This window comes from Eschrichtius robustus, chromosome 7, assembly GCF_028021215.1.
Source record: "Eschrichtius robustus isolate mEscRob2 chromosome 7, mEscRob2.pri, whole genome shotgun sequence".
In the NCBI taxonomy this organism is placed as follows: Eukaryota; Metazoa; Chordata; class Mammalia; order Artiodactyla; family Eschrichtiidae; genus Eschrichtius; species Eschrichtius robustus.
This window is the reverse complement of record NC_090830.1, coordinates 113,475,874-113,491,834: the sequence shown is the minus strand read 5'-3', so window position 1 is coordinate 113,491,834 and position 15,961 is coordinate 113,475,874. Positions and strand designations below refer to the sequence as shown.

Genomic DNA, 15,961 nt, shown 5'->3' with positions numbered 1-15,961 from the left:
TTTTTTTTTTTTTTAATTTATTTATATTTATTTTTGGCTGTGTTGGGTCTTCGTTTCTGTGTGAGGGCTTTCTCCAGTTGCGGCGAGCGGGGGCCACTCTTCATCGCGGTGCGCGGGCCTCTCACCGTCGCGGCCTCTCCCGTTGCGGAGCACAGGCTCCAGACGCGCAGGCTCAGTAATTGTGGCTCACGGGCTTAGTCGCTCCACGGCATGTGGGATCTTCCCAGACCAGGGCTCGAACCCGTGTCCCCTGCATTGGCAGGCAGATTCTCAACCACTGTGCCACCAGGGAAGCGCCTGGATACATGTTCTTTTATCGGACTTGTGATTTGCAAATACTTTCCCTCAGACTGTAGCTTAACTCCTCTGCTTTTCCTCCCAAAGAGTGATAGAAAACATTTTAATGGAAACATAATATGAAAATACAATTTTGTTTTGTTTATATTCCTCTGTTAGCCATGAAGAGGGACAAGTTGAGTATACAAACAAGATTGAAGAGACAATATTTAAACTTCCTAAGGGAGTAAAATATTTTAAATGTTTTTGCATCACTCATATACATATAAACCATAATGTGCAAAACAGATTAACATGACTTGTAATGCCAACGTAGTAGTAAGTTGATTTATTGTTTGTTTTATTTTATCTATCATCCCCTCACTTTACTGAGGTCTCTGAACAAATATTATTTCCTTATAGGTACCTTCCAAGGTTTTCCTACAATATTATTGTCATTCTTTATCTCTTCACCTTATTTGTATTACCTATACCATATACCACTTACCACTACCTGGCACAGTGTGTTTGGTTACTGTCTTACTCCTCCACTAAGATGTAGGCTCCATGAGGCTGAGAATTTGTCTCTTCTGTTGTAGCTTGTTTTTTCTTCCTCTTTTTGGTGTCTTATGAAGAGCAGAAGTTTTAAATTTTGATGGAATCTAATTTATCAACTTTTTTTCTTTTATCCATTGTGCTTTAGGTTTTGGAACTAGGAAATTTTGACTAACCCAAAGCTCACAGAGACTTTCTCTTATGTTTTCTCCTAGAAGTTTTATAGTCTTAGATTTTACGTTTAGGCCTACAGTGCATTTTGAATTAATTTTTGTATACGCTGAGAGGTGCCTGATGGTACTGGCTAGGATAGAACCTCCAGTACAATTTTGAGTAGAAGTGGTGAGACTGTACATCTTTTTTCCTGATTTTAGGGGGAAAACATTCAGTCTTTCACCTTTTTAGTATGATGTTACCTGTAGGTTTTTGGTAGATGCACTTTATCATACTAAGGAAGTTACCTTTATAACTAGTTTGCTGAGAGTTTTTATCAGGAAAGCATGTCGAATTTTGTCTTATACTTTTTCTATATCTATTGAGATGATCATACAGTTTTTCTTGTTCCTTTTTTTTTTAAGTCGGCTAATACGTTGACTGATTTTAGCATGTTAAATCATCTCTGCATTCCTGGGATTGACTCCACTTGGTTGTATTATTCTTTTAAAATATTGTTGGATTTGATTTTTATTTCTGTGTGATCAGTAATAATTTCCCTGCTTTCATCTGATTCTAGTTATTTGCATCTTATCTCTGTTCCCTAGTCATTCTAGCTAAGGTTTTGTCAATTTTGTTGGTCATTTCAAAGAATGAACGTTTGGTTTCATTGATTCTGTGTTTATTTATTCTCTATTTTATTTATTTCTTCCCTAATTGTTATTATTACCTTCCTTCTGCTGGGCTTGGGCTTAGTTTGTTCATCTTTTTTTTGCCATTCTAGTTCCTCCAGGTATAAAGTTAGGTTATTGATTTGAGATGTTTCTTCTTTTTTAATGAAGGCATTTACAGCTGTAAATTTTCCTCTGAGTCCGTACGGCCTTCCCTGTATCTCATAAGTTTTTAGTGTTTTGTGTCTTTGTTTTCTTTTGTCTCTTAACTATTTTCTAGTTTTCCTTGTGATTTCTTCTTTGACCCTGTTGGTTGTTTAAGAGTGTGCTGATTAACTTCCACATATTTGTGAATTTTGTAGTTTTCCTAATCTTATTGACTTCTAGCTTTATTCCATTACAATAGAAGAAGATACTTTGTATGATTTCAATTTTTTAAACATTTATTTATTTAATAAATTTATTAATTTATTTATTTTTGGCTGCATTGGGTCTTCATTGCTGCGTACGGGCTTTCTCTAGTTGCGGAGAGCAGGGGCTACTCTTCGTTGCAGTGCGCGGGCTTCTCATTGCGGTGGCTTCTCGTTGTGCAGCGCGGGCTCTAGGTGCGCAGGCTTCAGTAGTCGTGGCACAAGGGCTCAGTAGTTGTGGCTCGTGGGCTCTAGAGTGCAGGCTCAGTAGTTGTGGTACATGGGCTTAGTTGCTCCACGGCATGTGGTATCTTCCCAGACCAGGGCTTGAACCCATGTCCCCTGCATTGGCAGGTGGATTCATTTTTTTTTTTTTAAAGGGACATAAATTCTTATTTTTTAGTTTTTTAAAATATTATTCATTTATTTATTTATTTATTATTTTTGGCCGTGTTGGGTCTTCGTTTCTGTGCGAGGGCTTTCTCTAGTTGCGGCAAGCGGGGGCCACTCTTCATCGCGGTGCGCGGGCCTCACTATTGTGGCCTCTCTTGTTGCGGAGCACAGGAGCACAGGCTCCAGACGCGCAGGCTCAGTAGTTGTGGCTCATGGGCCCATTTGCTCCGCGACATGGGATTCCCAGACCAGAGCTCGAACCCATGTCCCCTGCATTGGCAGGCAGACTCTCAACCACTGCGCCACCAGGGAAGCCCAGCAGGTGGATTCTTAACGACTGCGCCACCAGGGAAGTCCCTAAACATTTATTAAGACTTATTTTATGGTTGAACATATGGTCTATCCTGGATAATGTTCCATGTGCACTTGAGAAGAATATATATTCTGTTGTTGGGTGGAGTGGTCTATATATGTCTCCTAGGTCTAGTTAGTTTATACTTGTTCAAACCCTCTATATCGTTATCAATATTAGTTTTAAATGTTCTATCTATTGTTGGAAGTGAGGTATTGAAGTCCCCAACTATTTCCCACTATAGTTGGGAATAGTTTCCAACTATTTCCCCCTTCAATTTTGTCAGTGTTTGCTTCATGTATTTTGAGGCTCTTTTGTTGGGTGCATTTATGTTTGTAATTGCTATATCTTCTTAGCAAATTGACCCTTTTGCTAGTATATAATGCATCTCTTTGTCTCTTGTAACAGTTTTTTTTTTTTTTTTTTTTTACTTAAAAGTCTATTTTGGGGCTTCCCTGGTGGTGCAGTGGTTGAGAATCTGCCTGCCAATGCAGGTGACATGGGTTCGAGCCCTGGTCCGGGAAGATCCCACATGCCACGGAGCAACTAGGCCCGTGAGCCACAATTACTGAGCCTGCGCGTCTGGAGCCTGTTCTCTGCAACAAGAGAGGCCACAATAGTGAGAGGCCCGCACACCGCGATGAAGAGTAGCCCCCCCTTGCCGCAACTAGAGAAAGCCCTCGCACAGAAACGAAGACCCAACACAGCCAAAAATAAATAAATAAATAAATAAATATTAAAAAAAAAAAAAAGTCTATTTTGTGGGACTTCCCTGGTGGCACAGTCATTAAGAATCCACCTGCCAGTGCAGGGGACATGGGTTTGAGTCCTGGTCTGGGAAGATCCCACATGCCGTGGAGCAACTAAGCCCATGTGCCACGACTACTGAGCCTGCACTCTAGAGCCTGCAAGCCACAACTAACTACTGAAGCCTGCACGCCTAGAACCCGTGCTCTGCAACAAGAGAAGCCACCACAAGGAGAAGCCTGTGCACCTGAACAAAGAGTAGCCCCTGCTCGCCGCAACTAGAGAAAGCCCTCGCGTGGCAAGGAAGACCCAACACAGCCAAAAATAAATAAATAAAAAAAATTTTTTTTTTAAGTCTATTTTGCATGATAGTAGTGTAGCCACTCCAGTTCTATTTGCTTACTATTTGAATAGAATGTCTTTTCCTGTCCTTCCACTTAAAACCAATTTGTGTCTTTGGATATGAAGTGAGTCTCTTGTAGACAGCATATAGGTGGATCATGTCTTTTTAATCCTTTCTGTGAAACTTTGCCTTCAAAGTAATTACTAATAAGGAAGGACTTATTTTTGCCATTTTGCTATTTGTTTTCTGAATGACTTAAACCCTTTTTGTTCCCCATTTCCTCCATTTATTGCCGCCTTTTGTGTTTAGTTGATGTTTTAGTGAACTGTTTTGATTCCCTTCTCACAAATTTTATTTTTAATTAAAAAAAATTTTTTTTTTGGCTGTGTTGGGTCTTCGTTGCTGTGCATGGGCTTTCTCTAGTTGTGGCGAGAGGGGGCTACTCTTCATTGTGGTGCGCAGGCTTCTCATTGCTGTGGCTTCTCTTGTTGTGGAGCACACGCTCCAGGAGCATGGGCTTCAGTAGTTGTGGTGTGCGGACTCAGTAGTTGTGGCTCATGGGTTCTAGAGCATAGGCTCAGTAGTTGTGGCGCACGGGCTTAGTTGCTCCTCGGCATGTGGGATCTTCCTGGACCAGGGTTCGAGCCCGTGTCCCCTGCATTGGCAGATGGATTCTTAAACACTGCGCACCAAGGAAGGTCCTCACACATTTTAATAATGTTGTATTTTCATTTTGAGTCAGTTCAAAATAATTTCTAATTTCTCCTTTGATTTCTTCTTTGACCCTTGGGTTATATAGAAGTGTGTTCATTTATTTGCAGGTATTTGGGGATTTTCCAGATATCTTTCTGTATTTATAGCTAATTTAATTTCATTGTGGTCAGTGAACATACTTTGTAAGACTTGATTCTTTTTCAATTTCAATTTATTGAGACTTGTTTTATGACCCAGAACATGATCTATTTTGGTAAATGTTCCATGTGCACTTGAAAAGAATGTGTATTCTGTGGTTGTTGGGTGGACTGTTTTATGAATGTCAGGTAGGTCAAGTTGGATGATAATGTTGGTCAAGTCTTTTCTATTCTTAACGGACATCCTGTCCACTTGTTCTATCAGTTATTGAAATATTACTGAAATCTCCAGCTATAATTGTGGTTTTGTCACTTCCTCCTTGCAGTTCTACAAGTTTTTGCTTCATGTATTTTGAAGGTCTGTTATTAGATGTACATAAGCATTTATGATTTTTATGTCTTCTTGATAAATTGACCTGTTTATCATTAAGAAATGGGCTTCCTTAAACCTGGTAATATTCTTTGATCTGAAGTATACTTTGTCTAATATTAATGTAACCATGCCAACTTAAAAATTTTTTTTATTAGAGTATAGTTGATTTACAATGTTGTGTTAGTTTCTGATGTATAGCAAAGTGATTGTTTTATATATATATAAATATATTTTTTTTTTCTTTTTCATTTTTTCCATTATGGTTTATTATGGGATATTGAATATAGTTCCCTGTGCTATATACTAGGACCTTGTTGTTTACCTATTTTATATATAGTAGTTTATATCTGCTAATCCCAAACTTCTAATTTATCCTGCTCCCATCCCCTTTCCGGTAACCTCAAGTTTGTTTTCTATGTGAGTCTGTTTCTGTTTTGTAAATAAGTTCATTTGTATCATATTTTAGATTACACATATTAGTGATATCATATGGTGTTTGTCTTTCTCTTTCTGACTTAACTTCATTTAGTATGATAATCTCCAGGTCCATCCATGTTGCTGCACATGGCATTATTTAATTTTTTTATGGCTAGTATCCTATTGTATATATATATGCAACATTTTCTTTATCTAGTCATCTGTCAATGGACATTTACATTCCTTCCTTGTCTTGGCTGTTGTAAATAGTGCTGCTATGAACATTGAGGTGCATGTATCTTTTTGAATTACAGCTTTCTCTGGAGATATGCCCAGGAGTGGGATTGCTGGATCATATGGCAACTCTATTTTTAGTTTTCTGTTTTTTTTTTTTAAACCTCAGGATGGAGGACAGACTTTATTTATTTATTTATTTACTTGCTTACTTATGTGAACCATTTTATTTATTTTTTGGCCACACCGTGTGACATGCATGATCCTAGCTCCCCGACCAGGGATTGAACCCGCGCCCTTGTCATTGAAAGCATGGAGTCCCAACCACTGGACCACCAGGGAATTCCCTATTTTTTGTGTTGTTGTTTTTTTTTTAATATAAATTTATTTATTTATTTTTGGCTGCGTTGGGTCTTTGTTACTGCACGCAGGCTTTCTGTTGTTGCAGCGAGTGGGGGCTACTCTTCGTTGCAGTGCGCAGGCTTCTCACTGCGGTGGCTTGTCTTTGTTGCAGAGCATGGGCTCTAGGTGTGTGGGCTTCAGTAGTTGTGGCATGTGGGCTCAGTAGTGTGGCTCACGGACTCTGGAGCGCAGGCTCAGTACTTGTGGCGCATGGGATCAGTTGATCCGTGGCATGTGGGATCTTCCCGGACTAGGGCTCGAACCCGTGTCCCTGCATTGGCAGGCGGATTCTTAACCACTGTGCCACCAGGGAAGTCCTAGATTTAGTTTTTTTAAGGAACCTCCATACTGTTTTCCATACTGGTTGCACCAGTTTACATTCCCACCAACAGTGTAGGAGGGTTCCCTTTTTTCCACACCCTTTCTAGCATTTGTTATTTGTAGACTTCTAAATGATGGGCATTCTGACTGGTGTGAAGGTGATACCTCATTGTAGTTTTGATTTGCATTTTTCTAATAATTAGCGATGTTGAGCATCTTTTCATGTGCCTATTGACCATCTGTATGTTTTCTTTGAAGAAATGTCTATTTAGGTCTTCCACCTATTTTTTGATTAGGTTATTTTTGTTGTTGTTGTTATTGAGTTGTATGAGCTTGGAAATTAAGGCCTTGTTGGTCGCATCATTTGCAAATATTTTCTCCCAGTCTGTAGGTTGTCTTTTCATTTTGTTCATGATTTCCTTTGCTGTTCAAAAGCTTTATAAGTTTGATTGGGTCCCACTTGTTTATTTTTGCTTTTATTTTCTATTGCCTTCGAGACTGACCTAAGAAAACATTGGTACAATTTATGTCAGAGAATGTTTTGCATATGTTCTCTTCTGGGAGTTTTGTGGTGTCATGTCTTATATTTAGGTCCTACAGCTTTTTTTTTTGATTGGGGTAGATATTTAAAACTTAGTGTAATTTTTAAAATATGGTTGAGTAAAATTCTACCACCTTGCTATTTTTTTGTTTGCTTTGTTGTTTCCTTTTTCTCTTTTTATCTCATATTTTGGGTTGATTATTTCTTGTTTCCATTTTATCTCTTTTGTTGCCTTATTAGCTATAACTTTGTTACTGTGGTGATTGTTTTAGGGTGTATAGTATGCATCTTTACCTTATCACAGTCTGCTTTCAACTGGTATACTACTTCATGTGTACTATAGGAGTCTTAAAGTAGTATACTTCTGTTCTCTTCTTACCCGCCTTTGGGTTATTACTGTCACATATTTTAGTTCTATATATGTTATAAACCTAACAATATATTACTGTTACTTTTGCTTCAAACAGTTATCTTTTAGAAAGACTTAATAGTAGGGAAAAATCTTTTATAGTTACCCATTCCTTTGTTTAGATTGATTTCCATCTGGTATTGTTTTCCTCTTACCTGAAGGACTTCCTTTAAAATTTCTTTTAGAGTCTGCTGGTGATTAATTCTTTCAGTTTTTGTACATCTGAAGAAGTCTTTATTTCTGAAGGATGTTTTGTCAGGGAAAGAATTCTAGGTTGACACTTATTTTCTTTCAGTTCTTTAAAGGTGTTTCTCCACTTTTCTCTGGCTTCACTGCTTCAGATGAGGAATTTGTTTTTTTCTTCTCTGTATGATGTCTTCTTTCTCTAGCTGCTTCTTTAATATTTTCTCTTTATCACTCCTTTTAAGTAATTTGATTTTTGATGTGCCTTGGTGTAGTTTTCTTGTTTTGTGTGCTTGGGGTTTGCTGAGTTTTCTTGGACCTGTAGATTTATAGTTTTCATTAAGTTTGGAAATTTTCCCCCACTATTTCTTTAAATAATTTTTCTGTCTTCTCCCTTTCTCTTTTCTTTTGTGGACTCCAATTATGCATATATTAGAAATCAGAATACACTTGAAACTGTTGCATAGGTCACTGATCTATTTTAATTTGGATAGTTTCTATTGCTATGTCTTCAAGTTACTAATGTTTTCTTTAAAGTCTAATCTGTCATTAATCTATTCAGTGTATTTCTCATCTCAGATTGTAGTTTTCGCTTCTAGATGTTTGAGTTGGGTCTTTTAAAAAGATTTTTCATGCCTGTACTTAACATTTTCAGTCTTCTAGTTTTTTGAACATATGAAATACATTCCATTATCAATTATATATTGAATGACATATTATTTGAATTGCATATTACATATTGAATTTTGTCCAATTATAATAACTTAGTGTCTTTGAGTATTCTGTCATCTGTGTCATTTGTGGGTTTGCTTCAGTTGGTTTTTTTTAAAAGATTTATTCATTTATTATTTATTTATTTTATTTATTTTTGGCTGCGTCAGGTCTTAGTTGAGGCACGAGGGATCTTCATTGAGACATGCGGGATCTTTCATTAAGGTGTGCGGGCTCTTCATTGTGGTGCACAGGCTTCTCTAGTTGTGGCGCGCAGTCTCCAGGGCGCGTGGGCTCTGTAGTTTGTGGTACGTGGGGTGTAGTTGAGGCACGCCAGCTCGGTAGTTGTGGCATGTGGGCTTAGTTGCCCCATGGCATGTGGGATTTTAATTCCCTGACCAGGGATCAAAACCGTGTCCCCTGCATTGTAAGGTGGATTCTTTACCACTGGACAACCAGGGGAGTCCCTGCTTCAGTTGATTTTTCTCCTCATTATGTATCATAGTTTCCTTTTCCTTTGAATGCTGCTAATTTTTTTTTTTTATTCCTAGGTATTTTATTCTTTTTGTTGCAAAGGTAAATGGGAGTGTTTCCCTAATTTCTCTTTCAGATTTTTCATCATTAGTGTATAGGAATGCAAGAGATTTCTGTGCATTAATTTTGCATCCTGCAACTTTACCAAATTCATTGATTAGCTCTAGTAGTTTTCTAGTGGCATTTTTAGGATTGTCTATGTATAATATCATGTCATCTGCAAACAGTGACAGTTTTACTTCTTCTTTTCCAGTTTGTATTTCTTTTACAGTTTGTATTCCTTTTATTTCTTTTTCTTCTCTGATTGCCGTGGCTAGGACTTCCAAAACTATGTTGAATAAGAGTGGCGAGAGTGGACATCCTTGTCTTGTTCCTGATATTAGTGGAAATGCTTTCAGTTTTTCACCATTGAGAATGATGTTTGCTGTGGGTTTGTTGTATATGGCCTTTATTATGTTGAGGTAGGTTTCCTCTGTGCCCACTTTCTGGAGAGTTTTTATCATAAATGGGTGTTGAATTTTGTCAAAAGCTTTTTCTGCATCTATTGAGATGATCATATGGTTTTTATTCTTCAGTTAATATGGTGTATCACATTGATTGATTTGTGTATATTGAAGAATCCTTGCATCCCTGAGATAAATCCCACTTGATCATGGTGTATGATCCTTTTAATGTGTTGGATTCTGTTTGCTAGTATTTTGTTGAGGATTTTTGCATCTGTATTCATCAGTGATATTGGTCTGTACTTTTCTTTTTTTGTAGTATCTTGGTCTGGTTCTGGTATCAGGGTGATGGTGGCCTCATAGAACGAGTTTCGGAGTGTTCCTTCCTCCGCAATTTTTGGAAGAGTTTGAGAAAGATGGGTGTTAGCTCTTCTCTAAGTGTTTGATAGAATTCACCTGTGAAGCCATCTGGTCCTGGACTTTTGTTTGTTGGAAGATTTTTAATCACAGTTTCAATTTCATTACTTGTGATTGGTCTGTTCATATTTTCTATTTCTTCCTGGTTCAGTCTTGGAAGGTTATACCTTTCAAAGAATTTGTCCATTTCTTCCAGATTGTCCATTTTATTGGCATAGAGTTGCTTGTAGTAGTCTCTTAGGATGCTTTGTATTTCTTCGGTGACTGTTGTAACTTCTCTGTTTTCATTTCTAATTTTATTGATTTGAGTCCTCTCCCTCTTTTTCTTGATGAGTCTGGCTAATGGTTTATCAATCTTGTTTATCTTCTCAAAGAACCACCTTTTAGTTTTATTGATCTTTGCTATTGTTTTCTTTGTTTCTGTTTCATTTATTTCTGCTCTGATCTTTATGATTTCTTTCCTTCTGCTAACTTTGGGTTTTGTTTGTTCTTCTTTCTCTAGTTCCTTTAGGTGTAAGGTTAGATTGTTTGAGATGTTTGTTGTTTCTTAAGGTAGGCTTGTATAGCTATAAACTTCCCTCTTAAAACTGCTTTTGCTGCATCCCATATGTTTTGGATCATCATGTTTTCATTGTCATTTGTCTGTAGGTATTTTTTGATTTCCTCTTTGATTTCTTCAGTGATCTCATGGTTATTTAGTAACGTATTGTTTAGCCTCCATGTGTTTGTGTTTTTTATGTTTTTTTTCCCTGTAATTAATTTGTTTGTTTTTTCAATAATTTTATTAAATCTTTGTCCTTGAGTACACATCTTTTTTTAAAAAATTTATTTACTTATTTATTTATTTAATTTTGGCTGTGTTGGGGTCTTCATTTCTGTGCCCAAGCCCTCTCTAGTTGCGGTGAGCGGGGGCCACTCTTCATTGTGGTGTGCGGGCTTCTCATTGTTGTGGCCTCTCTTGTTGTGGAGCACAGGCTCTACACGCACAGGCTCAGTGGTTGTGGCTCACGGGCTTAGTTGCTCCGCGGCATGTGGGATCTTCCCAGACCAGGGCTCGAACCCTTGTCCTCTGCATTGGCAGGCAGATTCTTAACCACTACGCCACCAAGGAAGCCCCTTGTAATTCCTTTCTAATCTCATAGCGTTGTGGTTGGAAAAGGTGCTTGATATGATTTCAATTTTCTTAAATTTACTGAGGCTTGATTTGTGACCCAGGATGTGATGTATCCTGGAGAATGTTCCGTGCTCACTTGAGAAGAAAGTGTAATCTGCTGTTTTTGGATGGAATGTCCTATAAATATCAATTCAATCTGTCTGGTCTATTGTGTCATTTAAACCTTCTGTTTCCTTATTTATTTTCATTTTGGATGATCTGTCCATTGGTGTAAGTGAGGTGTTAAAGTCCCCCACTATTATTGTGTTACTGTTGATTTCCTCTTTTATAGCTGTTAGCAGTTGTCTTAGGTATTGAGGTGCTCCTGTGTTGGGTGCATATATATTTATAATTGTTATATCCTCTTCTTGGATTGATCCGTTGATCATTATGTAGTGTCCTTCCTTGTCTTTTGTAACATTCTTTATTTTAAAGTTTATTTTATCTGATATGCGTATAGCTACTCCAGCTTTCTTTTGATTTCCATTTGCATGGAATATCTTTTTCAATCCCCTCACTTTCAGTCTGTATGTGTCCCTAGGTCTGAAGTGGGTCTCTTGTAGACAGCATATAGATGGGTCTTGTTTTTGTATCCATTCAGCAAACCTGTGTCTTTTAGTTGGCGCATTTAATCCATTCACATCTAAGGTAATTATCGATATGTATGTTCCTATTACCATTTTCTTAATTGTTTTGGGTTTGTTTTTGTAGGTCCTTTTTTTCTCTTGTGTTTCCCACTTAGAATAAGTTCCTTTAGCATTTGTTGTAGAGCTGGTTTGGTGGTGCTGAATTCTCTTAGCTTTTTCTTGTCTGTAAAGCTTTTGATTTCTCCATCGGATCTGAATGAGATCCTTGCCGGGTAGAGTCATCTTGGTTGTAGGTTCTTCCCTTTCATCACTTTAAGTATATCATGCCACTCCCTTCTGGCTTGTAGAGTTTCTGCTGAGAAATCAGCTGTTAACCTTATGGGAGTTCCCTTGTATGTTACTTGTGGTTTTTCCCTTGCTGCTTTCAATAATTTTTCTTTGTCTTTAATTTTTTCCAATTTGGGCTCCAGGCGTGTGGGCTTCACTAGTTGTGGCACGCCAGCTCAGTAGTTGTGGCTCACAGGCTCTAGAGCGCAGGCTCAATAGTTGTGGCACATGGGCTTAGTTGCTTCGTGGCATGTGGGATCTTCCCAGACCAGGGCTCAAACCCATGTCCCCTGCAGTGGCAGGCAGATTCTCAACCACTGCGCCACCAGGGAAGTCCCTTTTTTTAAAAAATTTATTTATGTCCGTGTTGGGTCTTCGTTGCTGTGCATGGGCTTTCTCTAGTTGCATCGAGTGGGGGCTACTCTTCGTTGCGGTGCGCAGGCTTCTCATTGTGGTGGCTTCTCTTGTCGTGGAGCACGGGCTCCAGGCATGCGGGCTTCAGTAGTCGTGACATGTGGGCTCAGTAGTTGTGGCTTGCGGGCTCTAGCGTGCAGGCTCAGTAGTTGTGACACATGAGCTTAGTTGGTCCACAGCATGTGGGATCTTCCCAGACCAGGGATCGAACCCGCTTCCCCTGTATTGGCGGGGGGATTCTTAACCACTGCGCCACCCAGGAATCCCTCCTTAACTTTTTAAAAATAAAAAGAGGTAGACTTTTGTGAATACTATTAGAGATTTTTTAAAAGTTGGAGTTCACTTACGGCCTTAACAATAAATAAACAAAATTTATTTCCTATTATATGGACTATAATTGCAGTAGAGCTCAAGTTAAAGTTTTTCTTTAATGGCATGACTATTCTGATTTCTCTTAATTCATCATAGAATACAAATTTCATTTCTGAGTCTTATTTAAACTTATGTAAGATATAGTCCTCGTCCTTCCCTCAACCTCCACTCCTCCCCCCACTGAAAACCATTGAAGTTCCATTGTAATTCTGTACTTTTCAAAATTTCACCCTTTTTTGGTCCACAAAATAGTCTGGATTTACTACATGAATTTAAGAAAAAAAAAAAAAACCCATAGTATATCTAGATTCAGTTATAGTGGCCTAGTAAATAACTTAAGTTATGTGGGGTCCTACACCAATGGGGGAAAACTGTGATGGGGTGGGGATGGTAGTGTGCTGAATTGGGCGATTGGGATTGACATGTATACAGTGATGTGTATAAAATTGATGACTGATTAAAAAAAAAAAAAAAGTCATGTGGGGTCCTAGTTCCGCTACCAGGGATCGCATCTGTGCCCCCTGCAGTGGAAGCACGGAGTCTTAACCATTGGACTGCCAGGGAAGTCCCTTAACTAGAGTCTTTTGCAAGTACCAGTACTTTTGTTATCTAAACAGTGTTTGGAAATCTTGATTACTTCAGAAACATTACAGACCTAAATATATATCCAAAAGAATTGAAAACTGGTACTCAAGTAAATACATTGTTCGTACATGTTCATAGCAGTACTATTCACAGTAGCCAAAAGGTGGAAATAGTCCAAATGTCTATCAGCGGATGAAGAGATAAACAAATTGTGGTACATGCACACAGTGGAATATTTATTATTCAGCCATAGAAAGGAAGGAAGTATCTGAAATATGATGCAACATGGATGAAACTAGAAAACATGCTAAATGAAAGAAGCCAGATACAAAAGCTCACATACTATATGATTCTGTTCATATGAAATATCCAGAATAGATAAACCCAAAGAGGCAGAAGTGGGATTGGGGTGGCCATGGGGTGGGGAGAATGGGGAGAAACTGCTTAATGGGTAAAGTGTTTTACTTTGGAGTGACAGAAGTATTTTGGAACTAGATAGAGGTGGTGGTTGCACTATATTATGAACATACTAAATGCCATTGACTTACTTTTTTTTTTAAATTTTATTTTATTTGTTTATTATTTTTGGCTGCATTGGGTCTTCATTGCTGTATGCAGGCTTTCTGTAGTTGCGGTGAGCGAGGGCTACTCTTCGTTGCAGCGCGTGGGCTTCTCGTTGCAGCGGCTTCTCTTGTTGTGGAGCACGGGCTCTAGGCACGCGGGCTTCAGTAGTTGTGGCATGTGGGCTTCAGTAGTTGTGGCTTGCAGGCTCTAGAGCGCAGGCTCAGTAGTTGTGGCATATGGGCTTAGCTGCTCCACGGCATGTGGGATCTTCCCGGACCAGGGCTTGAACCTGTGTCCCCTGCATTGGCAGGCGGATTCTTAACCACTGCGCCACCAGGGAAGTCCTTGACTTACTTTAAAATGGTTAGTTTTCTTATGTGAATTTCACCTCAATAAATTATTATTTTAAAAAGCTACAAAGATGGCTTACTTTAAAATTGACATAATATCATAAACAATGTTAGCATTTTCAAAATTGGAAATAAATTAGAATGCAGATGTTTTCACAAACATTGGTATTTTAATAAAATGTTAATAAACTTCTTAACTCTAAAAGGTTATTTTTCATCCTTATTTAAAGCTGCAGATGAAAACTGCAAAAATAGAAGTGAAACCTGTAACAGTGCCTATAGTAAAAATACAGTAAAGACACTTACCTGCTCACCTCGTTTTAGATGTTTATTCTAATGAGATGAAATGTTTTAGTTTATTGCTTCTTCTAGTTCAGTCTGTAATACTAGCTGCAAGATAATTTATCATAGAAAAATATAAAAGCATAATATAATTAGAAGTCAAATACTCATACATATTTGTACTACCATTGATTGAGTTTAGTATGTTTATCAGAATTAAAAAGTTGCTTACTTTACATATTTTGAACATACATTAACTGAAAATTATATATTTTCACATGTCTGTGGTCTCGGCCCCTTTTCTAGAATCTAGGATTAAAGTAAATTATTACTGGCAATCATGCTTAATTTTTTGAAAGTGTTATATATGATCGTTCTGGATAGAAATTACTATATGAAATTATTTTCCTAAATTTACATAGTTTAGAAGTGTTAGTTTAATTTTTCAGTATATTTCCATATTCAATATATTTAAATAGTTATATCAGACAGTTTGCAAGCTAGAGTTTTACTAATTTTTAAAAAAATTCTGATATCAATATACAGATGCTAATGTTAATCTACTAAATTACTGATTTTCTTTTCTAGAATTGAGCATACAAATAAAATAAAATGACAACTTCCTGGAGTGATCGGTTACAAAATGCAGCAGATATGCCTGCTAACATGGATAAACATGCCCTGAAAAAGTATCGACGAGAAGCTTATCATCGGTAAGTATTTTGTCTATTTGATCCTCAAAACAGCTCTATAAAGTGGGCGTATAATATCTTCATTTTACGGATGATGAAATTAACGTGCAGAGTAGTTAGGCAATTTACTCTAGATCACATAGCTGGTTCATGGTTCAAACCCTGTCCAAAGTCCAGAATTTTATTGCCAGAATTTTACAACCACACTGCTGCTGCTTTTTTAAAAAAATTCTTACTGCTTCTTATATCTACTAATAAAAGTCCTTAAGAGCAGAAAGTCTTCAGCTGCTAGAAAATTGTGCTTTAGTTATGAATAATGCAGTTTGTTTTTTTCTGTTTTTTTTTTTGTTTTTAAATGAGATATAGTTTTAATTTATCACAATGTCAAAGATTCAAAAGGTTAGGTATTAGTATAGATACGGGGAAACAGGCACTTTTTTTTTTTGAATTTTTGAATTTTATTTTTTTATACAGCAGGTTCTTATTAGTTACCCATTTTATACATATTAGTGTGTATATGTCAGTCCCGATCTCGCAATTCATCACACCCCCCCCTCCACTTTCCCCCTTGGTGTCCATACATTTGTTCTCTACATCTGTGTCTCAATTTCTGCCCTGCAAACCGGTTCATCTGTACCAGTTTTCTAGGTTCCACATATATGCGTTAATATACGATATTTGTTTTTCTCTTTCTGACTTAATTCACTCTGTATGACAGACTCTAGATCCATCCACGTCTCTACAAATGACACAATTTCGTTCCTTTTTATGGCTGAGTAATATTCCATTGTATATATGTACCACATCTTCTTTATCCATTCGTCTTTCGATGGGCATTTAGGTTGCTTCCATGTCCTGGCTATTGTAAATAGTGCTGCAATGAACATTGGGGTGCATGT

At 37.7% G+C, this 15,961-nt stretch overlaps 1 protein-coding gene across 1 annotated transcript in view; it reads left to right on the top strand.

Moving 5' to 3' along the window:
* NT5C2 (5'-nucleotidase, cytosolic II) overlaps nucleotides 1–15,961 on the top strand; it is a 106,337-nt gene that overhangs the window by 13,832 nt on the left and 76,544 nt on the right. Inside the window, exon 2 of the mRNA XM_068548484.1 lies at nucleotides 14,959–15,083. Within this exon, the coding sequence (XP_068404585.1) occupies nucleotides 14,983–15,083 (101 nt within the window). The 5' untranslated portion in view covers nucleotides 14,959–14,982. The remainder of the gene's footprint in view (nucleotides 1–14,958; nucleotides 15,084–15,961) is intronic.